General features: G+C 48.6%; 3 protein-coding genes across 5 annotated transcripts in view; 2 read left to right on the top strand and 1 right to left on the bottom strand.

The window, feature by feature from the left end:
- LOC135912934 (uncharacterized) overlaps positions 1 to 16528 on the top strand; it is a 39338-nt gene extending 22810 nt beyond the window's left edge. Inside the window, exons 7-9 of one of the 2 annotated variants that reach the window (XM_065445552.2) lie at positions 3125 to 3301; positions 13390 to 13521; positions 16164 to 16291. In XM_065445552.2, coding sequence (XP_065301624.1) covers positions 3125 to 3301; positions 13390 to 13521; positions 16164 to 16235 — 381 coding nt within the window. In that variant the 3' untranslated portion in view covers positions 16236 to 16291. Of the gene's footprint in view, positions 1 to 3124; positions 3302 to 13389; positions 13522 to 16163 lie in introns of both variants that reach the window. The other variant, XM_065445551.2, reaches the window with a different exon arrangement.
- LOC135912931 (uncharacterized) overlaps positions 1 to 25837 on the top strand; it is a 94941-nt gene that overhangs the window by 28491 nt on the left and 40613 nt on the right. The gene's annotated exons all lie outside the window — the stretch shown is intronic.
- The window catches only part of LOC139048881 (uncharacterized), a 47957-nt gene continuing 40459 nt past the window's right edge, over positions 18340 to 25837 (bottom strand). Inside the window, exon 2 of the mRNA XM_070523790.1 lies at positions 18340 to 18684. Coding sequence (XP_070379891.1) covers positions 18378 to 18684 — 307 coding nt within the window. The 3' untranslated portion in view covers positions 18340 to 18377. The remainder of the gene's footprint in view (positions 18685 to 25837) is intronic.

Genomic DNA, 25837 nt, shown 5'->3' on the forward strand with positions numbered 1-25837 from the left:
TTGCTGCGCCGTCGCTGCCACCAGTGAAACCTCGGTGACGGTGCTGCTTCTTATGAGCGGTGTTCAACGAAGCCGACAAGCCCTGTTGGGCTTGCAGGAAGCTGTCGTCCACGGATCCGAGTGCTTGATTTCCACGTGCGGTGCGAAGGTTGATAGGAAGCTGGCCAAGATAACTGCACATTCAGAGAAAAATACGTGAGGCAGTGCTTGCTGCGCCGTCGCTGCCACCAGTGAAACCTCGGTGACGGTGCTGCTTCTTATGAGCGGTGTTCAACGAAGCCGACAAGCCCTGTTGGGCTTGCAGGAAGCTGTCGTCCACGGATCCGAGTGCTTGATTTCCACGTGCGGTGCGAAGGTTGATAGGAAGCTGGCCAAGATAACTGCACATTCAGAGAAAAATACGTGAGGCAGTGCTTGCTGCGCCGTCGCTGCCACCAGTGAAGCCTCGGTGATGGTCGTGCTTCTTATGAGCGGTGTTCAACGAAGCCGACAAGCCCTGTTGGGCTTGCAGGAAGCTGTCGTCCACGGATCCGAGTGCTTGATTTCCACGTGCGGTGCGAAGGTTGATAGGAAGCTGGCCAAGATAACTGCACATTCAGAGAAAAATACGTGAGGCAGTGCTTGCTGCGCCGTCGCTGCCACCAGTGAAACCTCGGTGACGGTGCTGCTTCTTATGAGCGGTGTTCAACGAAGCCGACAAGCCCTGTTGGGCTTGCAGGAAGCTGTCGTCCACGGATCCGAGTGCTTGATTTCCACGTGCGGTGCGAAGGTTGATAGGAAGCTGGCCAAGATAACTGCACATTCAGAGAAAAATACGTGAGGCAGTGCTTGCTGCGCCGTCGCTGCCACCAGTGAAGCCTCGGTGATGGTCGTGCTTCTTATGAGCGGTGTTCAACGAAGCCGACAAGCCCTGTTGGGCTTGCAGGAAGCTGTCGTCCACGGATCCGAGTGCTTGATTTCCACGTGCGGTGCGAAGGTTGATAGGAAGCTGGCCAAGATAACTGCACATTCAGAGAAAAATACGTGAGGCAGTGCTTGCTGCGCCGTCGCTGCCACCAGTGAAACCTCGGTGACGGTGCTGCTTCTTATGAGCGGTGTTCAACGAAGCCGACAAGCCCTGTTGGGCTTGCAGGAAGCTGTCGTCCACGGATCCGAGTGCTTGATTTCCACGTGCGGTGCGAAGGTTGATAGGAAGCTGGCCAAGATAACTGCACATTCAGAGAAAAATACGTGAGGCAGTGCTTGCTGCGCCGTCGCTGCCACCAGTGAAACCTCGGTGACGGTGCTGCTTCTTATGAGCGGTGTTCAACGAAGCCGACAAGCCCTGTTGGGCTTGCAGGAAGCTGTCGTCCACGGATCCGAGTGCTTGATTTCCACGTGCGGTGCGAAGGTTGATAGGAAGCTGGCCAAGATAACTGCACATTCAGAGAAAAATACGTGAGGCAGTGCTTGCTGCGCCGTCGCTGCCACCAGTGAAACCTCGGTGACGGTGCTGCTTCTTATGAGCGGTGTTCAACGAAGCCGACAAGCCCTGTTGGGCTTGCAGGAAGCTGTCGTCCACGGATCCGAGTGCTTGATTTCCACGTGCGGTGCGAAGGTTGATAGGAAGCTGGCCAAGATAACTGCACATTCAGAGAAAAATACGTGAGGCAGTGCTTGCTGCGCCGTCGCTGCCACCAGTGAAGCCTCGGTGATGGTCGTGCTTCTTATGAGCGGTGTTCAACGAAGCCGACAAGCCCTGTTGGGCTTGCAGGAAGCTGTCGTCCACGGATCCGAGTGCTTGATTTCCACGTGCGGTGCGAAGGTTGATAGGAAGCTGGCCAAGATAACTGCACATTCAGAGAAAAATACGTGAGGCAGTGCTTGCTGCGCCGTCGCTGCCACCAGTGAAGCCTCGGTGATGGTCGTGCTTCTTATGAGCGGTGTTCAACGAAGCCGACAAGACCTGTTGGGCTTGCAGGAAGCTGTCGTCCACGGATCCGAGTGCTTGATTTCCACGTGCGGTGCGAAGGTTGATAGGAAGCTGGCCAAGATAACTGCACATTCAGAGAAAAATACGTGAGGCAGTGCCACAAGATATCGCTACGACCGCTGATGCTTCCATTTCTCGCGTTCCAGCATCTGTAAACGGCGATGTCTAAGCCATAGCCTTATCTGTATACAGTGTTAAATTCTGAGCATCTGTTTCAAAGCGAGAGCTTACGAAAGCACACAATCTTTCTAGAAACACCGGTAAAATATTTTCTTTTCACATATTTATATATGGTTATGCGGCTTAAGAACGTATTCTTTCAGAACTTCATTAACATTTAATTGATTTAATGAAGTTGAAAATGAAAGGAAAAACGCCTAGAGATACGTTTCGGTTTTCCGCCCAAACAACGACCGCTGTGATGTTATTGACGTCAGCGATTTATTTGTACATCTTGGTATATAGCTCGGCACTCCCTTTTTTCATACGGGAAAAGCTAGCCACAGGTTATGGTTGAGAGCTCGCACGGTTTAGAATCCAGGGTTTCCTCTCCCATTGACAAACGCCCGACTACAGTACCGATACCACGCTCCCAAAACTCGTAGCGTAGAAGACAGATAGCGCGCGAAATATGGGGTGGGATATCGTTAGCAGCCTTTCGCTCTTGCGTTGTTTGTGGCATACCAACATCGCAGTCTCATCACGGAGGCGACGTGCTTACTGGTAAAGAACTGTAACACAAACTGCCACTTGATCGCTTAACCCAATACGTTCCTAAATATCAAGTTTATCGAAATGTTTAAATAAATTTCACGAAAACATCCTTCTTCGTCTGCGCTAAGGGCAGGAGAACGAAATTACAAAAAGGGAGAAAAAATAAGTTGTCATCTGCTCGAGGGTACGTTAGTGCTGCGAATACCTTAAAGAAATTTTCGTTTTTCCACGTTAGAAAACCACGAATAACTTCCCCTCCTTAAAAAAAAGAAAACTTCATTCGTTCATTTATAAGGGCTGCTAAGATATTCCCTCTCTTTTTTTTTAAAAAAAGAAAGGTGAACTGTCTTTACTCCGTGGCGGAAATAAGTTTTGAGTCGGTTCTCTGTAGTCTTTATAACTTTTTTGATCAACACGCGCGCTGTTTTCGTTGCACAGCGCGACGCCATGAAGGCTGTGGCCTGCCTCTGGAAACACAACGTCCGCACCAGTATGTTCCTGTCCGTCACCATGCAAGCGCGTCGGTACAAGCTTAAAAGCGGCAGCCAGGGACAGCCGCAGTTCTACAGCGACTGCGAAACCGACGCCTACGAACAACGCATCACGGCTCAAGAGGTAGGCGCGCATTGTGTTTCTGCGTCTACGGCGATAGCTCTCGTAGCGTAGGCAATCAGCGTCCACCCTCAGTGCGATCGACGCAATCCAGAAAGAAAAAAGTGTGCTTTAATTGGTCGCGCAACCTCGGGAGTTCCCAACTGAATTACGCGTGAAAGGCGGCATCGTTTTCCCCGGCATCCACTGCGCCTAATTTGAAGGTGTTTCTTGTGAGAGTGCAAAAGAAAATCAGGTCTACCTTTATCTGTGGGCGGATATTAATTATTGGTCATGAATACTTTTTTTACAGAATTGTTGAGTATTGTAAATATTCTGAAAACTGAATAATTAAGTTAGTACCTTTGTAATTAAAGGGACGCTAACAGAATATATTAGGACGAACTAGATCAAAATAATATAGGCTTCTGTTATGACGAATTCCCATTCGTGGCCTTGAACAGAGCTCTTCTGAGGGAGAAAACGACCAAACTGAACAAGAAAAATCCGGATGTGGCGCCACCTGTTGTTTAACTATGGTAACTCTCGTGCGACGTCGACACTGGCCCATTAATTGAGTGCGGAAAATGAGGAATGTTTCGTGGGGGGTTAATTACGTCAACTCGTTCATCTTGGCGCGGGTAGTTCAAATTAAGGGGCAACAGTGGCACTTTCGGCGGCAATTTTCTACGCATCACAGGCTTCATATACCCGAAAGAAAAATGACAAAGGAATGTAGACTATAGAGCCTTATGGAGGTGTAATGTATCGACATAGTCCGAGTTGATGCTTTTTGCTTTAGATTCCCAATAAAATATTGAATAGTATGACTATTTTACAGAAAGCTCCTATTGAGGCATTAGAGCGAAGTAAATTGACGGACTATACACCATCATGAAATAAACAACTGATTCCGGAGTGGGACATTTGCTGAACATATGTAAGCATCGTAACAACATCACATAAATGAAGTGGTCAACTTGTAAATTAATTTCTCGGATTCAGCAGCTCTAGAAGGTGAAATTTTCACAACTATCACATCCGACTTAGTTTCTCATCCAACCATGCACTCTCCTAGCCTGTCGAAATGCATATCAAATGAAGTGGCTTTTGAATAGCAACAACCTGTTCATTATCACAAAGTCGAATGAGGTAATGACGAGCGACTCACGTGACGTCATCAGGGTTCTAAAACAAACATGTACTCTCATAACCTGCCGACATGCATATCAAACGAAATGGCTCTCAAAGAGAAACAACCTGCTCACTATCACAAAGTAGAATGAAGTGATTACGAGTGACTCACGTGACGTTACCAAGGTTTTTCACCCAACCATGCACTCTACTGTGATGGAAACGTGATGACGTAATGTGAGTCACTAGTGATCACCTCATTTGCTGGGTGATAGTAAGCCGGTTATTACCCTTTATAAGCCACGTCGGTTTACATGCATACCGGCAGTTTAGGATAGTGCATGCGTGAGAAGCGTGGTGACGTTACGAGAGTCACTAGTGATCACGTCACTTGAGTCAGTGATAGTGAGCAGGTTTTTAAGCTTTGAAAGCGATTTCTTTTGATATATTGTCACGTGGTCGTGACGTTGAATAACACAGTAGCAGTACTGTGAACAACAAAACTAACTTTAATGGGCGAAGCTGTGCCCACAAAAAAGGCTACACTTATAGCACAAAGATAGCGGCGAACACGCTCGGCGATCGTCGAAAATCTGATCAGCGGGTCAAGCGCGTCGGCTTTTATAGAGCAGTCGTCGAATGTTCCAGATTAACCGATGGGACCCACGTGTCTTCCACAAAGTTCTACACTATTCGCGTTGCGCATACATGCAATCAGATTACACAAGTTGCGGTGAAAGACAGTGGACGGAACCATCGATAACATTCCAGAAACTTCTTTTACATGCAGGCGCGTCCTGCGCTGCACGATAACATTTGTTATAAAGATAAAGATAAGTACACGTGTCATTACCCCCCTCTTAAAAAGCATCGACCCGATGCTGCAAACAAACGAAAGTAATAAATAAGCACTCGTAGCAAAGAAAATAACAAAATAAGGGAAGTTCGTTAGCGTCCGTAAAACGGTTTAAGACGCACCACGTGGACTACTTCAGGTCGTGCGCAGCGCCGCTGTGAATGCGAAATGCCATCTGGCACGACCTCATAGTCCAGTGCGCCAATACGTCGGATGACCTTGTAGGGTCCGAAATAGCGTCGCAGTAGTTTCTCACTCAGTCCTCGTCGGCGTATCGGGGTCCATACCCAAACACGGTTGCCGGGCTGGTACTCGACGAAGCGTCGTCGGAGGTTGTAGTGTCGGCTGTCGGTACGCTGCTGGCTCTTGATCCGCAGGCGGGCGAGCTGTCGGGCTTCTTCGGCGCGCTGGAGATAGCTAGCGACGTCAACATTCTCTTCGTCAGTGACGTGGGGCAGCATGGCGTCGAGCGTCGTCGTCGGGTTCCTGCCGTAAACCAACTTGAACGGCGTGATCTGTGTTGTTTCTTTCACCGCCGTGTAGTAACCGAGTGTTACGTATGGCAGGAGGCATCCCACGTCTTGTGTTCGACGTCGACGTACATCGCTAGCATGTCGGCGAGGGTCTTATTCAGCCGCTCCGTAAGACCATTCGTCTGCGGGTGGTAGGCCGTTGTCCTCCTGTGCCTTGTCAGACTGTAGTTCAGCATGGCTTGAGTGAGCTCCGCTGTAAAGGCCGTTCCTCTGTCGGTGATGAGGACTTCTGGAGCACCATGTCGCAACAGGATGTTCTCGACGAAAAAATTAGCCACTTCGGCTGCGCTGCCTTTCGGTAGAGCTTTAGTTTCAGCGAAGCGGGTGAGATAGTCCATCCCCACGACAATCCACCTATTTCCGGAAGCTGATGTCGGAAACCGACCCAACAAGTCTATCCCGATCTGCTGAAAAGGTCGGTAAGGAGGCTGGATCGGCTGTAGTAATCCCGCTGGTCTTGTCGGTGGTGCCTTGCGTCGCTGACAGTCGCGGCATGTCTTGACGTAACGGGCGACATCGGCGGTTAGGCGCGGCCAGTAATACCTTTCTTGTATCCTCGATAGCGTCCGGGAGAAACCGAGGTGCCCAGCGGTCGGATCGTCATGTAGAGCGTGCAGTACTTCTGGACGTAGCGCCGACAGAACAACAAGAAGGTAGTTGGCGCGGACTGGTGAGAAGTTCTTCTTCACGAGTAGGTTGTTTTGAAGCGTGAACGAAGATAATCCACGCTTAAATGCCCTTGGGACAACGTCGGTGTGCCCTTCCAAATACTCGATTACGGCTTTTAGCTCCGAGTCTCCTCGTTGTTGTTCGGCGAAGTCTTCCGCGCTTATTATTCCAAGGAAGGCGTCGTCATCCTCGTCATCTTGCGGCGGCGGGTCAATGGGGGCGCGGGATAGGCAATCGGCATCTGAGTGTTTTCGTCCGGACTTTTAGGTTACAGTGATGTCGTATTCTTGTAGCCTGAGGCTCCACCGTGCCAGCCGTCCTGAAGGGTCTTTTAGGTTAGCTAGCCAACACAACGCGTAATGATCGCTGACCACCTTGAATGGCCTGCCATATAAATAAGGGCGAAATTTCGCTGTGGTCCAAACGATGGCGAGGCATTCCTTTTCGGTTGTAGAATAATTGCCTTCTGCTTTTGACAATGATCGGCTAGCGTAAGCTATCACGTGTTCATGTCCATCTTTTCTCTGGACTAGGACGGCACCGAGGCCTAGGCTACTGGCGTCAGTGTGTATTTTGGTATCGGCGTGCTCGTCGAAGTGCGCAAGTACGGGCGGCGACTGCATACGTCGTTTTAGTTCTTGAAATGCGTCGGCCTGCGGCGTTTCCCACTTGAACTCGACGTCACATTTAGTTAGCTGTGTCAGCGGCTCAGCGATGCGCGAAAAGTCCTTGACAAATCGCCTGTAGTAGGCACACATGCCAAGAAATCTACGCACTGCCTTCTTGTCGGTGGGCTGCGGGAACTTTGCGATGGCAGCTGTTTTCTGCGGGTCGGGGCGTACTCCGGATTTGCTGATGACGTGGCCTAGGAATAGAAGCTCATCGTAAGCGAAGCGGCACTTTTCTGGCTTCAGAGTGAGGCCTGATGACTTGATGGCCTCTAGTACTGTGGCAAGCCGCCTAAGGTGATCGTCAAAACTTTCGGCGAATACAACGACGTCATCCAAGTAAACGAGACAGGTCTGCCACTTCAATCCTGCTAAAACCGTGTCCATCACGCGCTGGAACGTTGCAGGCGCCGAGCACAGTCCAAATGGCATAACCTTGAACTCGTAGAGGCCGTCTGGGGTGATGAAGGCGGTCTTTTCACGATCTCTTTCGTCGACTTCTATTTGCCAAAAGCCCGACTTGAGGTCCATCGAGGAGAAGTATTTAGCGTTGCAGAGCGGATCCAATGCGTCGTCTATCCGTGGGAGAGGGTATACGTCCTTCTTCGTGATCTTGCTCAGACGACGATAATCGACGCAGAAACGAAGGGTTCCGTCCTTTTTCTTCACCAGCACAACAGGAGATGCCCACGGGCTTTTCGACGGCTGGATGATGTCATCGCGCAGCATTTCGTCGACTTGTTCTCTTATAGCTTCACGTTCTCGCGGCGAAACTCGGTAAGGGCTCTGGCGAAGTGGTCGAGCGTACTCCTAGGTTATTATGCGATGCTTGGCGACTGGTGTTTGTCGAATCCTCGATGACGTCGAAAAGCAGCCTTTGTATCGCCGGAGCAGACTTCTGAGCTGCTGTTGCTTAATCACGGGGAGACTTGGATTAATGTCGTAGTCTGGTTCGACAACCATGGTCGTCGGGGTAGATGCGGCGGAATCCGAGAGGACAAACGCATTGCTGTTTTCCAGAATTTCCTCGATGTATGCGATCGTCGTGCCCTTGTTGATGTGCTTGAACTCCTGGCTGAAGTTTGTCAGCAACACTTTCGTGTTTCCTCCGTGCAGTCGAGCGATCCCTCTTGCGACGCAAATTTCACGGTATAGCAGTAGACATTGGTCGCCTTCGATGACACATTCTACGTCAGCGGGTGTTTCGGTGCCGACCGAAATAACAATGCTGGAGCGAGGCGGGATGCTCACTTGATCTTCGAGCACACTCAAGGCGTGGTGACTTCGAGGGTTCTCCGACGGTATCGCATGGTCTTCCGACAGAGTTATTGACTTCGACTTCAGGTCGATGACTGCGCCGTGTTGGTTGAGGAAGTCCATGCCGAGAATGACGTCTCGTGAACACTGTTGGAGGATAACGAAGGTGACAGGGTAAGTCCGGTCGTGAATGGTAATTCTTGCCGTGCACATTCCAGTCGGCGTTATGAGGTGTCCTCCGGCGGTACGAATTTGAGGGCCTTCCCACGTAGTCTTAACTTTTTTCAACTGGGCGGCGATGTGTCCACTCATGACGGAGTAATCAGCTCCTGTGTCGACTAAGGCGGTGACTGCGTGGCCGTCGAGAAGCACGTCGAGGTCGGTGGCTCTTTGTCTTGCATTACAGTTCGGTCTTGGCGTCGGATCACGACTGCGTCGCGTTGACCTGTGGCTGGTATGTGACGTCGTCAGGTCGTCTTTCGTCGTCGCATTCTTTCCTTCCAGACTTCATCGGGACGGCGGCGTGTCGTTATGTCGTCGAGGTAGTTTCTTCGGCGTCTTCGTCGGCGGCGGAGGATCTTCGACAGTTCGACGGACAGCAACCGCACCTCTATCGGTTGCTGCTTTTATTTTTCCGGATATGGGCTCGCTGACCGGCCCCGAGCTGGGCCAGTGTATGGTCGGCGCTGCGGCGAGAGGTAGCGGCCTGGTGATGGTGAACGCGACGGTCGTCGAGAGCTCCACTGAGTAGCCGCGAGGTAGTCAGCGATATCGCGAGGGCGTTCACCTTGCTGCGGGCGCGGAGCGTTGACGGCGAAACCTCGCAGTCCCATTTCCCGGTATGGACATCGTCGGTAGACGTGACCCGCTTCCCCGCAGTGGTAGCAGAGCGGGCGGTGGTCAGGAGCGCGCCAAACGTCGGTCTTCCTCGGGTAGCTCCGCTGGGCGATGGGTGGGCGCACTGTCGGCGGCTGCGGCGGTGGTCGACGGAATTGCGGCGTTACAGGGCCCTGGCGCGGTCGCGGAGGAGGGCCTTGACGGCGTACGACGGCGGCGTAGGTCATCGCTTCGGATTGGGGTTGCGGTAATTGAGGTTGCACCTCCGGAACTCCAAGCGACCGCTGAACCTCATCTTTGACGATGTCAGCGATCGAGGCCACTTGAGGCTGCGACGACGGGAAGATCTTCTGAAGCTCCTCTCGTACGACTGCCCTGATAGCCTCGCGCAGGTCTTCGGAGGCCAGTGATTGAACTCCGGCATAGTTTGTAGCGTTGGAGCGGCGGTCGAATTGCCGGTTCCGCATCTCGAGAGTCTTCTCGATGCTAGTGGCCTCGCGAAGAAACTCGTCGACAGTCTTCGTTGGGTTTCGTACCATACCGGCGAAAAGTTGCTCCTTAACACCACGCATTAGTAGCTGGACTTTCTTTTCCTCTGACATTTCCGGGTCGGCGTGGCGAATTAGGCGGCTCATTTCTTCTGTAAAAATCGCGGTGGTCTCGTTGGGTAGCTGCACTCGGGTTTCCAGTAGTGCTTGGGCTCGTTCTCGGCGTACGACGCTTGTGAATGTCTGCAGGAAGCCGCTTCGGAAAAGGTCCCAGGTCGTTAACGTGGCTTCTCTGTTCTCGAACCACGTCCTGGCAGCGTCTTCCAATGCGAAGAAGACATGTCGCAGTTTGTCGTCGCTGTTACAGCTGTTAAATGCAGCGACCCTCTCGTACGTCTCGAGCCAGGTTTCTGGGTCCTCGAATGTTGAACCGCGGAACGTGGGGGGCTCCCTGGGCTGCTGCAGCACGATGGGGGATGCTGGGGCTGCCATTGGGGAGGACTTGGTGGCAATCTTCCTGCTCGTCTCAGGTAGGAGTCCGTGCTCTGGGGGCAGTCCTTGCAGCCGGCGGCTAGCTCGCTGGTCTTGGGCGACGTTGGTTTTGTCCTCGGGCTTCGGGCTTGGATCTCGACTTTGCGGGGGCGTTCGGTACATGAACACACAAGCACCTCCACCAGATGTCACGTGGTCGTGACGTTGAATAACACAGTAGCAGTACTGTGAACGACAAAACTAACTTTTATTGGGCGAAGCTGTGCCCACAGAAAAGGCTACACTTATAGCACAACGATAGCGGCGAACACGCTCGGCGATCGTCGAAAATCTGATCAGCGGGTCAAGCGCGTCGGCTTTTACAGAGCAGTCGTCGAATGTTCTAGATTAACCGATGGGACCCACGTGTCTTCCACAAAGTTCTACACTATTCGCGTCGCGCATACATGCAATCAGATTACACAAGTTGCGGTGAAAGACAGTGGACGGAACCATCGATAACATTCCAGAAACTTCTTTTACATGCAGGCGCGTCCTGCGCTGCACGATAACATTTGTTATAAAGATAAAGATAAGTACACGTGTCAATATGTTGGCAGGTTAGGAGAGGTGCGATGGCAAGTAGGTCACTAGTGACCTAATCATGTCCCTCAAGAATAAGCTGTTAGTCTCAGAACCATTTTGTTTGATATGCATGTTGGAAGCATAAGAGTGCATGAAAGATACAAGCTTAGTGAGCTATATTGAATCGCTTAGTGATTATGTCAAGTGCCTGAGTAATGGTGAGAAAGTTTTTACCCTTGCGAACGATGTCGATCGATATGCAAGACAATAGGGAAGGAAATCGCATGTCGTGATTGCAACCCAGGTCGCATAATATCCGTCACGATTCTGACCCACTTATGTGAGTCACTCTTGTCACTCGGAAATGCGACTCGAAAATGAGGAAATGAGCGAGCGGTGTAAGACACGGAAGTGTTTCTTAAGCAGCCCTGACGACACCGGTAGCGAGGAAACTGTGCTCCTATAGTGCTGACTCCTATATAGTGATCACATCAATGAATAGACGGCATCCATGACGCCTATTACGACCAATTCTGCAAGAATTGTTTGTTTCTCAATCAATTTCCAACAGGATTAAATTGACTGGCACTGGGATTAAAATGTGTGGCACTTGGATTAAAATGACTGGCGCAAGGATTAAATGAGTTGGCACGTGGATTAATTCGGATGACACTGGGATTAAATGTGGTGGCGCCTGGTATAAATTATTGGCACTTGGAGTAAAAATGCTGGCGCTCAGATTAAATTGGCTGGCACCTGGATTATTTTCAATGGCGTTTGGATTAAATTGAGCGGGAAAACCTGCAGTTTTCCGAACGGTAGTCAGGAGTGCGGGTGGCTAGTTGCAGGGCTGATGTCGAGCGTCGTAGAGGGGAGGGCGAGCTGGGGCGACCTGGACAGTAGTGGCGAGGCGGCTCGCGAGGTGGAGAAAGTGAGCGTGGGGAGAGCCGGTGCTGGTAAGGACTCGGAGGAAGCAAAGGGTCTCTCTCATAAATATCGTAGCCACGGCGTTCGTCTTGTCGTCTTCGGCAAAAACGCGATATGTGCCCCCGGATACTGCAACAACAAATGGGGAAGGGCGTAGGCCGGGTAGTGCAAAATCATGTGGCAGGCGGACGGGGTGGTAGCGTCACCAGATGGTTGGGGCCAGTAAAAGGAGCAGGAGGCGCTGTCCGAACGGACGCTGGTTGCATAGCCGCAATCTGAGCATACGAGGTGGATGGCGAAGGAGGGCCACAGCTCGCAGCGCAGGTCATGGAGGACATCTCCTCTTTGATGATGTCGCGCAGGCCAGCAACCGAAGGCTGAGACTGGAGAACGGGAGGACTGAGCAGGCCACACGCTTGGAACTCTTTGCGTATGAGAGTCCGAATCAGTAGACGCAGGTCGGTATCCGATGAAGGAGGCGCGTCACCGGCGAGAGGTTGTAAATGGATGGCCTGCCATGCGTCCAGGTGTTGACAAGTCGCGATCACATCGTTTACGGTATTTGGATTCTTGATCGCCAGTACGTTGAACGCGACGTAGGCAATGCCGTTTAGCATGTCATGAACACGATCAAATTCTGTCATTGTGGTGTCAACACGGCGACAAAGGGCGAGGACGTCCTCGATATAAGAGGTGTATGTTTCCCCGGGAAGTTGCGTGAGTCCATCAAGCTTTTTCTTGGCGACCTCAGAGCGAACGTTGGGAGCGCCAAAAATCTGCCGAAGCTGGTGTTTGAATGCCGCCCAGTCAGGCAAGGTGCTCTCGTGGTTGAGAAACCATGTCCTGGCAACGTAAGTGAGGTGGAATGCGACGTTGCGAAGCTTGTGCGTGTCATCCTACCGGTTCGACTCACTCACGCGGTCATAATTATCCAGCCAGTCATCAACGTCGTCACTTCGAAGGCCAGCAAACATGGTGGGATCGCGCTGCCGCGTGCTAACGGTCCATGAAGGAACGGCCGGTGGGGAAGAGACGATGACGCCGGAGGCTCCTGGAGGATCCTCTTGGGGCATGCTGGCGGAAAGGCTGAGCAAGCGGCGGCCTGAACTAAGCTCCAGGGAAACTCGAAGGCGTAGAGGACCAAGGGGATCGAAAGCAGCCTCCTCCACTTGCGAGACAGCTGTTAAGCCTGGACGGCTTATTTCGCAGCTCGCGCGCTGAAGACGATGACGCTGGCCGTGATGATGAATATATATAGATTAAGAAGATGAAGGAGAATATAATGCTCGCAATATATATATATAGTCTGTACCACACGCAATAGGCAGCTCGGAACCAACGTTTCGAGAAGGAGACTCATCACTTGTCACGTGCTAGGCTTCGGGTTAATTCGTCACTTGTTAGACCATAGTATACCGCGAAGGAATCCCTCACAACACTTAACTACCAGCGATACGCGATGCTGTAACCGCCAGCACCAAGTCAACATTCACTCTCATTCACTCAATGTCCCGTCGACCCCAGTCAGGCAAAACAAGTGCCGGCGTGTAATAGCGCGTGACTCATCCACAGAGTTGAGTAACAATTATGCAATGCGCGAGTAGAACAATGCTTGACTTTAATCATTTCAGGTCTATGGGTGACTACTTATCTTGTCCACATACTTTCTTTTCATTCTTAAATCTAGATGTGCGACAACCCGAATTCTGGGTACATTACGAACATAAACCACGACGACAAGTTCCAGTCCGCGATCGCTTACGACCATGCTGGTGGTTTCGCCGTAACGTTTGAGGACCGACTGTCCTTACGTGAGAAGGTGAGTACAGCGACGCCATGTGTAGTGGACCATCTAGAATGCGCTACACATCGTCGAAGATTGGCACCGATATATGCTAGTCGTGTCAAAAGTGTGCAGGCTATTCCGCGCTCTCACCCTATATGTTCTTCGGCTCTGTGGTATGGTTCACGGGGCATTCACGGCACGTCCTACATCTGGATGTTTGAGAATGACAGTTGCTTACTTTTAATTTCCCACCGAGTTGGATGTTATGACTTACGCAGGATTTATCACAGCCAGCCTGTAGTCAGCTCAGCAGTCGTAGGCGACGTCACCCGCATAATTTTAAATCTAGCCTGTGGCAGACAGCGCAATTCTAGCGCATGATGTGGACGCAAAGAGAAAGTGGATATCGCTTGCACGAAAAAGTAGCTCTTAAGGTTTAGCTAATAAGAAGTATTCCATTAGCCTTCGGCTAATCGCCTCATGACACATCTGTTGGGACTAACGAATTCATGCCGGTGGGTTATCAAGTATTGAGCAGTGTGAGATGAAATTTTCAAAATCAGCTAATCAGGGCGGAAATTCACATTCATATGAGGACTTAAAAATCGTCCTTTGTACGTTTTCTTTGCGTTCTTGTTTGAATGTGAATTTCTGCACTGGTTAGGCCAGGAGGAGTTTCCGAAGCAGATAAACTTGGAATGAAATTTGCAATTACTACAAGCTTTGAGAAATTCAACGAAGATCAATCTTTACGACTACTGAACAGGAAGTAAATCCCTTTATCTCGCTTTGCGTTACACAACGGTCACGTAACACTAAATGCCCAAGTTATATTCGATAAAAAAAACTTAGTGCAGAGGAGCAAAAACCGAACTCTTATCAGAAAGAAAGTTCACGTCTAAGGAAGTTGAGGTACCTTTTTGCACACGATACCGCCGAACGCAATTGCTCTTGCTCATCAGTAACCGCGGTATGTGCAAGTTTACGAACTTGTGTTAGACGGCGAAGCCAATTGCACGTCACTAAATTGGTTATGAATGAGTGGAGCAGTATAGCGTGTTAAAGAGATCTTGCCAAATCTGCAGGGCGTGGTTATTGTCAAATTCTTTACTAACTACCTTTAAACAACGCCTAAGCGAACGGCCCGTGCACCTGGTGGTTAGTGAATGTTACGTTAGCCCCAGCGAGTGCCCTCCCCACCCAGTGTCCCCACCCCACCGAAATTTTTTGTCAGAGCACCACGGTCAAACCAACCTCCGAAGTCGTAGAGAGAAGCCGCGCTGGTTCTCAACCTTCTCGGTCGTGCGTCACTTCCGGCGAGCAGTGATGGCGGAGTTTTATTCAGTTTCAGTATTAGTTTCGGTATTAAGTTTCGGTATTAAGTTTCGGTATTGTTGCATTCGATTTCTTTTTTTTTCTTGAAGCAGCCACTCGTACTTCGAACGCAAAGTTAGGCACGGTGGCTTAACTGCACTATCTGAAACAAGACTTCTTACATGGTCCGCAACTTTGTTGCAGTTGACCTCATTGCTTCTGTGATTACCGCGGCTTGAGGGTTACTGTGCAGGCTAATATATGCTGCATTCAGAGAGCCTGCATTGTAGCGCCATCTCGTACACAGTCGGTGAATGACGGCTGTTACTTCCGATATTTCAGTTGTTCCCCAGTGTACTTTCTCACTGATCAAACCATTTGAGCAGATTAGACGGAAAGTTGTACTTTGTGAGAGCTCTCGCTGGTATTGTCTGTTTCCGAAGCCTCCATAGTATGTCGTACACGAGAGGCGTCAGAAACTGTTAGGGTATGAAGCGAGTACCAACACTAAATTCGACATCCTGCTGTACGTAAAGTTTTCCGTGACCATAGATATCTCGAGTGTACAAACGACAGGCAAAAGCAACTTGAGGCACCAGCGCGAACACTGAGTACAACTTGAAGTAAAAGGACATACGCGCCGATATTTCAGTGGTTGACGTAATAATAGTTCTGCGGATACCCGCAAGGTGGAGGGAAGTAATTAATAAAGGGAAAACCAGACATCCACCCCTTCGTAGCAATTGCTACAAAGTAAACCTATACGGGTTCCTTGAAAGAAAAGTCTCGCAGTTGAAGAGAAATTCGTCCTGGTCCTGGACTCCACCTTGCGGGCTTCCGCAGAACTATTACGTCAAACTCTTGCCTTTTCGTCGAGTTGTTGAAAAATTCGACTTGGCCCTGCTGTCTGCTAACCGCCTGGTTAGCTAAGATGCTAGAGCGGCTGCCCCGGAAAGGTGGTTGTCCCGGGTTCGAGTCCCTGACCAGGATGAATTTTTCTTGCGAGGCTTTTCTTTCGAGGAACCCGTATGGGTTTTCCTTGTAGCAAATCCTACGAATGGGTGGATGTCTGATTTTCCCTTCATTATTATTTCAGCGCTTGTTAAGAAGCTAGGCTAGGTCAACACCCATAAGCAGTTTTTGGCTATAAAGCGGAAAACTGCCATATAAACGGAGGGCGTCGCTGACAGCTCCTGTGTTGATTTGTGACGTTGAACCGGTTCAATCATATTGAAACTAGGGAACAGTGCTGTCGGCGACGCCAACAAAATAATAATAATAATTATAATAATAATAATAACAAAACTATCCCACACAAGCGAAGGAGAAGGCTGTGCATGATTAAATATTGCTCTTCACAGACGCGCAACAGGAGCACGCAGCCATCTGCGTACAGATCACTCAGCTCTGACAGCATCATTGGCGACGTCTGAAGGATAAAAGTGCTTCAAGAGAACCACGTGCACATACCTTGCGCAGATCTGCCACACCTGGACTCCCGAAGCTAGGGATATTAGATTGAGCCTGGCCGTGTACGACGTCAACTACGACCGAAGGTCCACTATGTGCAGCTCCAGGTGGATAAGCGGTCGCTGGACTCGGTTGCGCTTCCTGCTGATGATACGCGATTTCTTCGAATGGCACCGCCCCGTGACCAACATATACGATGCATGCAGCCGCATCGCGTGATTTGCGGTATGGGCGGCGAGATGGAAATAAAGGATCGAAAAGGTCTCAAGGTAAAGATCTTATACTTAAATAAATCTTAAATCATAAATAAAGGATCGAAAAGGTAAATATCTTAGGTACCGACCTAAGAAATGTACGTGGGCAGTACGATTGAAAAGATATGCGCGAATAATGCTATAACACGTTTTCGTTACATGGTTTTTCGCGAGGGACAACCTGTGAACGTTTTCTTTATAAAAGTTACCCGCAAAAGAAAAACGGTTACATGAGCACCTTGTCGCTTTACGTAGAAAGTTCTTTACAGGAGCAGTATTCCTGTCACTGAAACCAAGGCAAGAAGAATCAGAAGAAAGGTCAACACCTACTCACAAGACCAAGGTGTCACAGGCACTACATACTCGAATCGATCAACACAGGACGTAAGAGGGAAGCCGCAGTCTGATTCCAAGTTGTACTTGCTTTCTTCAGAGCATCGAAGGCAGTTCGTCTTGACAAAACTTTGGCTTGAAGCGTCGCCATTGCGTTCCTACAATGTTGGTTGGAATAATAACGATGACACCTAGGCTTGCTCCAAGCTGGTGAAATGAAGCAGCACGAGGAAGCAGCTGATGCATGCTTTGATTTTCGTCAAAGCGTCCGGATGCTTTGGCGGTGCAGAAATTATAGACGGCGGCGAAATTTGTTTGTTGCTAGCAGCAAGCTACAGTGTACTAGAATACAAGGTAGCGGACTCAGCGGTGCCGGGAGCGTAAAGCCGCCTATGTCAACTTGTAAGCGCAGATATATACGTTGGAATCGATGATGCGACGCCTGGTGTGCCACAGGGAAAGCGCATATTGCTGAACAGGCAAAGAAGAGCGCCGTTGCACGATCGAGATCAAATCAGCGCCCGCGACCGCGTTCGCGTCCTTTACTTTTGTGTTCGATGCCGCGCTGCACACCGTGCAGGTTGGCGACGTCTGTTCTTTGTGTGTGACGTCTGTTCTTTGTGTGTGACGTCTGTTCTTTGCTTGTGACGTCTGTTCTTTGCTTGTGACGTCTGTTCTCTGCATGGGACGTCTGTTCTTTGCATGGAACGGATCTTCTTGCTGGCCGAAGAAGCCCTAGCTGGTAGCCACGTCAATCGTCAAACCAATCCAACCAATCGTCAAAACGATTGCAGCACCCCGCATATCCGGTGGTAGTGGTGGGCCTTGCACCCAAAATATGGAGCTTTGAATAATAATGCATCCGAACATTTCATCGAAGCTACAACTATGTGCACACCTCGAGTAGTGCATGCTCCTGAGAAAGAATCTGCCTACCGCAGAAGCGAAAATGAGGTGAAAGAATGGTGAAACAAAAGATTTACAACGTAGACTGCTTGCGAAGTTTGACTTGCAGGGTGTAACACTCGGTGTAACTAACACAGCTTCGCTGCTCGATCATCTTTCCGGTCTGGAAGGGTCGACGATTTTTATCAGGATTTTTCAATCTGCCGTGAAGATGTAGCCATTCACTGGTGGCATGCTGAAAAGGGTGCGAGATGGTGCAGGCTCCCGCGTCTGTCACACAGACCCGCAATTCCTCGCATGCTCTCCATAGCGATGATGATGATGGCGGTTGCTTGGCATCTCCTTTGAAACGGGGCGGATTGCGGATTGCGTGCCCCTTGGGTGTCATATTTAGAGGGTTCCCTTCAATCGGAGACTACAGGCCTTCATTAGCCGAGGCGTTCTCCGTACGCGACACACGTAACACTCGTAAATGTCGATCAAAGCGTCTACCTTTCATTACAAACCAACAAACAAAGACACGAAGGGGCGAGAGAGCTGTAAGCCAATAGAATATACGCGCACGCTAGGGGTTCCAGCTCGGACGCTCGCCGCTGGGCTTTGGACGATGGCCTACGAACTCGACGGCAACGGCGCGGCGTCCACGACGTCGTCCAGCCTCAGGTATCGCCTCACGAGCCTCCAGCAGCTGTCGTCGAGGCCGTCCAGCTGTGCGCCGCAGGCTTCCGTGCCGGGGCGGCAGCGCACCCGCTCCTTGACCACACCGGCGAGCCTCATGAACGCGTGGATGCCCTGGATGCTCTCGAGGGCCTCGCGCACCAAGGCGGCTGCGTCGACCTCGCCGACGGACGACAGCTGGGCGACCTGTCCGAGTAGAGCGGGGTGGCTGTGCACGCGTTCCAGGGCTCCGGCGCAGTACCTGCAGGAGTTGCACGCGTTGTTGTAGTAGTAGTAGTAGTAGTAGTAGTAGTAGTAGTAGTAGTAAAGTAGTAGTAGTAGTGGTAGTGGTAGTAGTAGTAGTAGTAGTAGTAGTAGTAGTAGTAGTAGTAGTAGTAGTAGTAGTAGTAGTAGTAGTCGTCGTCGTCATTGTTGTTGTCGTTATTAGAAAACAGCGAAAGTGCGCAACTTGCTCGGGGCCCATGGACGCAGAAACTCGCTTTCCGTGACCCTTTGTATGTAGGGAAAACATGAGATGAAGTCGGTACTTGTTTATCTCCTGTGTAACAGAAGTTTACTCCTTGTGCTTGGTTATACTCGAAAAGAAAGGCGGAAATAGCACGAGAAGAAAGAACTGCTCATTTGTATAATATACGGTTTTAGCTAAACACTGCATGGCATATATTGCAATTAACCAATTGTACCTGGCAAGTTCGCGAGTCGTATCCACTATAGGAACCAATTGGGAGTACGACGAACCAAGGCAGCAATGTCAAAACATTCAGTCCTGAAATCTACGTGAGCCAACGCGTTCGTAAAACGGTTAATTGAATGTCACAAATATACCCATTTCATTCCGGTGTCGTAGGCGTTAAGAAAACCCGCGTATGTTTTCCTGGAACCCATGCTACGAAATGTGACGCATGCGGCGATCACCTTATAGGATCTGGTTGGCCTTGGCAGGACAGAAGTATACGAGTGATTGCGGCGGATGTTCAAAACCACTTCTGCGCACGTAATTGCCTCAGTTCAGTTTGTTTTAAGCGTGAGCTAGCTATTCGTCAAGACAGCGACGGCAGCCACGAAAATGCGGGAGGGTTCCAAAAGACTATGAAAGCGTACACGACAAGCAGCAGCCAAGTGTGGTGAACGAAGCGGATTGAAGTGGGATCGGACTGTGTAGAGCTGCTAAAGAGTGTGAAAAAAAATGGCGGTGACAGAAAACCGAACCAAACGGTGACACAGATGGGACGAATCTGCCAATACGGTGTATTGCTAGGTTGCTTCAATGCTAAACTGAATATTGTCGACAGCGATCGTGAGATGGGTTCACCTGAATATTTGTTTCTTTTTTTGTGCTTCAATGCCGAAGTGGCGCGTTGAATTATGGGGTTTTACGTGCCAAAACCGCTTTCTGATTATGAGGCACGCCGTAGTGGAGGACTCCGAAAATTTTGACCACCTGGGGTTTTTTAACGTGCACCCAAATCTAAGTACGCGGGTGTTTTCGCATTTCGCCCCCATCGAAATGCGGCCTCCGTGGCCAGGATTCGATCCCGCGACCTCGTGCTCAGCAGCCCAACACCATCGCCACTGTGCAACCACGGCGGGTATAAGTGGCGCTTTAATAAGCAACGCGAAATTCTGAGCAGTGGGGCATATACAGAAATAGGTATCATCGTCGGAATTCATTCCAAGTTTGTACGCCTTGCGATATCACCTGATACCTTTCGTAAATCCCAATATGCACCGTAAAGTAATTAGTCAAAAGCTTAGTTAGTGAAACTGTGTTAATCCGTGCAATATGTATTTCGATTTCGGGTGCAAGTAATGTCCACCTCCACGAAAAATCCAGCTCAAGGACTGGAATTGTCTTATCTGCCACAGTGGAATAAGGAATATCTTTGGCAGCTTTTGCGAAGCTACCAGGTCTAGAATTTGGACCCACAATTAAGTATGAGTCGCCACGGAAGTGGTTAGGTAAACAGTCAATACTCGCAATTCGACAAACCATTCGCAATGCAACGTGAACCGTTATTACGCCTGAAGGATGTATGTGTATACGCTCCAAGCATTATTGACAGCGAACGGCGACTCAAGTCAGGTACGATGTCATGAGGTAGGAGGAGACAAATGGAAGACTACACTGTCACACCTATTCTCATCCTTAAGGGTCCTCAAGGGGGCAATTCGGCCTATGTATCCCGCTCTTACTCCCGTAAAGAGTGTAAGGGTCTGAGTTACAGTCAGAAAGAACTCTTAAGCGGGCAACTCAGTTTACAGCTTATAAACAAGCACCCTTGCCTATAACCACAAGATCAGATGTCGAAAGTAAAGGGCGATGCTACTAATGGTGAACGTTCGTGAACAGGACTGCCGAGTGCGGGCTTACTAAGTCTAGAGATGAGCGAGCAAAGCTCCAGTCTAAAAGAAAGTAACACAACGCTGTTGACATCAGTAGGCGAAGAAACGTGCGGTTCGATCTTGTGATGGTTCAGAAGCCGAAACGTTCGTTTGCCCTCACGTGATTGGTCAAAATCGCGCTCTTGATGACAAAAACCACATTTTGACGAATCGCACGAAAACACGTGAATGGTTCACATCCCGCACTGTTGCAAAACTGTGCATACTGCAAATACTGCAATACACCGTTGTGCGTGCGTTCCTACTACGGCAGTTAGGTTGCAAAACATTAGATGACGTTAGTGGTTATTGCAGCGACATCGTCTCAGTGCACCGCCGTGCCCCCCTACCCCCCCCCCCTGATTGATTACATTTAGGTGAAGTAAGCGTAGACTGTGAGCTGTTTTGTCACAAGTATCTGTTTACGGCATCCTGCATGTCTTTGTAATTATGGATTCAAATGAAAAAAATTAATTCTTCAGGTCTCTAGCCACTTCAACCTTGGCGTAAGCCTCGTAAAACACTGCTGTCCTAGGTACACATAGGTGCGACTATGTGGGTGGCACATTTTTGGAGGAGTATACTACACATACAGTGGAACCTATATGGAATGCGATCTGAGATGGTATATGGGCTATAACAGCAGAAGCAAGATACTACGAACGAGGAAGAGACAAGGCTTAATGACATTCGTTCCACGTAAGTAGAATATAAGTAAGCGGAAATAACTCAAACTGAATTGCCGGTTAAACGGAACGGCAGTTTTTATATTGTTTGCTTTTGTATTTGGATAATGCAAACAATTTGAAAAAGAAGTTCCCGTTAATGAGAACCAAAAAGGTGGGATCTCTCAGTAAGAGGAACAACAAAAGGAAGCTCAAGTTTTTTGTCTTTTTTTCAGGGAAGGCTAAACTTTGATTTTTCATTTTGTATCACCTGTATTGTAAGCAGGAAACCGCCCCTAAAAAGCAGCGGGAAAGATTCGAGCAAGCAAGAAGTTCGTAAATATTTAATGCACAGAACGTTCGTGCAGTGCCGATAGCTTGGCAACACCGCTACTATCTTATGCAGCCCAAAATAACAAAGGCTTAAATTTCGGACACCTCACAGTGCGCCGTTCGATAATTTTGGCTCCACCATTACGACCTCGTGCTGATTCAGCCACCGAGTCGAGCCCTAAGAGCGATGTCCTTGCATTGACACGTCGCCGGTTTGTCATCGAAATCCACCCTAGCGAAGCCTAGCCAATTCAGAAGTCTCCTAGCGCGCTAAATCAAAGCGGCGAACTGCCTATTGCGTTCTTTTCTTTATTCCTAACTATTCCTAATGGATAAGTGTTTCGCTCACTTATCAAAAATATGTGCAACGTATGATAACGGTTGCAACGTGCCATAACCTTCCCGCCGACATAATAGCAAAGGCGATGCGTGGTGCAACGCGCTTCTGGGAAAACTACCATTTTATCCCCCCCCCAATGGTCTTTCTTTAGATTTGCAAAAAAAAAAATTATGTGGCTGTGCTATCGCAGGCACCAGAGACGAGCGGAGCTGGGCGAAGGCCAGTAAAGTAGTGCCAAACCAAACATAAGACACACGGGCCCCGGCGACGCGTCCCTACGGCATCCGCGATTCTCGTGGCCAACACCGCTGTAGACGCCGCGGTTGTCTCCACTCTGTACGGAGTGCCGGCAAGGCACACTCTACTCCGTTTGAGACATCACTTGCAATGCTGTGGAGGCCCACTGAGAAATAATTTGACGTTCTTGATCGTAATTCTGCGAAACTGTTCTTTAATGTGGCTCAGCATTGAATGAAAAATGTTTTAATACTTCGAAAAAAAAACTGTGGTATACGGTTATCTAATGCATCGTTTTAGATCAATTTGTCTTTAACTGCGTTTCTTTTCGGGTTTTTTTTATTGCCAACCCCATGCGGCAGTCTCATGTGCACGCTCGCTCGAGCATACGCCTTTGGCGTCCAGCGAGGCATGGACAGAACGCGCGTAGTGATACATTTTGGCCACCGAACTTCTACCGTACCCTCCAGAGCGTTGCACCTGGGGGGGGGGGGGTATTCTGTTAGAGTCCACCTAGTGGACTATCCATTTCTGCCATTGCTGATTGGATGCAGTTGTACGAGCGCGGAGGAGACAAACGGCCCCACGCAATCAGAAGCGACCGAAATGGACAGTCCACTAGGTAGACTCTTACAGAATACCCCCCTGATTGAAACGGAGTGTAGTAGCTGCCGGAGAACTCCCCTCCTCCCTCGCCTGACCCCCGTGCCGTCATATACTGCACCGTCAGGGAACCGTCATATACTACACTTAAGTATTTCACCGACTCCACTTGAGGTATAGTCTCGAGGCGATAGGATATCTATATATTAACGGGATTGTTAAGAGGGAAAACCAATATCGAGGATTTTCTAGCGTTAAGTGAAAGGCGAATTTCGTTTAACCAGGTTTCTATGGCGTTGAGGTAGTTTTGTAGTCGGTAATATAGAGAGTGAATATCACTGTCTGATGCGAAGAAAGCAATGTCATCCGCGTATACGTATGTTTGTACATCTTGATGAAGAGGAATGGAACACATCAGAATATTAAATAGTAATGGTGAAGTGACAGCTCCTTGAGGAACACCTCGTGATTGATTATATATACTCGAGGAAACGCTTCTCAGACTGCAGTAAAATGTTCTTCCATTTAAAAATTCACCAATCCCGTTTGTAAAATAATTTGGAATCTCTAGATTTCGCAATATATCTAATAAAATTAAGTGTTATACACTGTCGTAGGCTTTGGAAATGTGTAATGTCACAAGAGCACCTATTTGCCTCTGTCGCCGTGCTAATTTTATTCTACTTTCTAGGTCCACGTGAGCATGCCAAATTGAACATGATGGTCGGAATCCAATTTGGCAGGGGCTAAGCAAGTCCTTGTTCTGTATATATTTAATCATGCGGGCATATAAAATTCTTTCAATTAATTTAACCAAATTTGAAGTTAGCGCAATTGGCCTAATGTTATCTATTGTATATCCTTCCCCATGATTTTTAAGAATAGGGATGATTTTAGCAATTTTCCACGCAGACGGAATCCATGAGAAGCGAATTGAGTAATTTACAATAGCTAAAAGGTCATCAGGAGTTCCTTAAATAAAATTCTTATCATAGTAGATGTTACCCCATCCACACCAGGAGCTGAATCTGGAAGTCGCTCCACGATTTCAGCCAATTCTAACATGGAGATTTCTGTAAAATCATCTGATGCCCTTCATAAGCGAGAACCACTTGACAAGACAGAAGAAAATCTAATTTCTAATCCCTTCACGATTTCTTCTAGTGATTGTTTCATTTCATCGCTACTTAAGATTATAGAGTCAATATCAATTTGACGTGGAAGAATTTTTCTACTGCGCAGAAAGCGGAACAATGCACGCTTATTTTTATTGTTAGATAAGAAATCAAATTGCTTACAGTCGAATTCATCTTTGGCTTTAGAAACTGTATGTTTAAAGACAGCTCGAAAGAATTTATAGTCATTCCAATTTTGGGGACTCTGGTTATGCAATAATTTTTTCCAAGCAGCTTTTCTCTTTCTGTAGTCTCGTGTGCATTCTTCATTCCACCAAGGACTGTAAGAATTTCTTTTATTCAATCCAATCTCAAATTGAGCCTTTTTTGAGAACTTTCCAAAGCGGAACAGATAATCGTAGTTTTTTGTTCTGTAGGCGCATCAGACAGAGATGAAAGAACATTTCGTAAGCATTTTTTGAAAATGTTGTAATTTATGAAGGTTCGAACCTGATCACTTATATATATTACGGGACGTGCAACGTCAAATACTATTGGAAGGTGATCACTGCTTGTCGAACAATCAATAGTCGACCAAGATGTTACGGATAGACTCGGGCCAGAGAATGTAAGATCTAGTGAAGAGTAAGATCGGCCTCTAACAAACGTAATAGATCCGGAGTTTACACACGTGAGGCGATTGTCCAACGACCAGTTCCACAATCGGGTGCCGCACAAATCTGTTCTTAAACCCCATGAAATATGGTGAGAATTGAAATCACCTGAGATTACAATGTCACGTCCACAGAGTTAATAACACTATCCAGTGTGCTAGTGTCCTGTACGCCAGATGGAAAATATGCTTTAACTACGGTAAAAGGACAACATCCCGGGAGAACCAGTTTTATAGCTAGGATTTCACACTCTGGAGTAGAAACTTGAAATGAAATTTTCGCCTTATGGCAAATTTTCGATGAGATAACTGTAAGCAACCCGCCACCTCTTGTAGAACGGTCTAATCGAAACGACCTGTAGAATTTCAGTTGAAAAGATTTCTCAGGTTTTAGCCACATTTCTTGTAGCATAATTAAATCAGGATTAAGTTGAGAAGTTAAACAAGTTAAATCTACTGATGCAGAATATAAAGAGCGGCAGTTCCACTGAAGCACTTTTAGTGATCCTATTTTTTGGAAAGTGCCGCAGTCGAAACTGCCTTCTGCGAAATGTTATCCTTTAGCACAACATTGGACTGACTTTTCTTCGCTTTTGAGTGAGGACCGGGGGAGGAGTCTTCACTAATAGACGACATGGTTCTTTCATATGCTCGAGCATTTTGTTTTACCTCTGTCATCTCCAAATCTGTATTAATCAGATTACATGTTGTAGGGCCCAAAGAAGAGGGATTTGAAAGTCCAATATCATTATTGCAAGGATTGGCGTCTGATCTTTCATGGTTAGTTTGGTGCTCAGGATCAAGTGTTTGCGTTGGTACAGGAGCTGGGCAGTTGGTTTACATCAAATGAGATAAATGACTAGAAACGGCTTGTGAGATACATTCACCAGGGCTCATTGCCAACCTTTCCATAGCTTTCCTTGTTTTCTTCTTTTCACGTCCAACCATGCTGTTTCTATTCAGGTGTGCGGTAAACGAGAGTTTTGGAAACAGTGGCAGGGATTAAGATCATGCATGGAATCCCCTGTCCTGGTCATCCCCTCAAT

This window comes from Dermacentor albipictus, chromosome 8, assembly GCF_038994185.2.
Source record: "Dermacentor albipictus isolate Rhodes 1998 colony chromosome 8, USDA_Dalb.pri_finalv2, whole genome shotgun sequence".
Classification (NCBI taxonomy): domain Eukaryota; kingdom Metazoa; phylum Arthropoda; class Arachnida; order Ixodida; family Ixodidae; genus Dermacentor; species Dermacentor albipictus.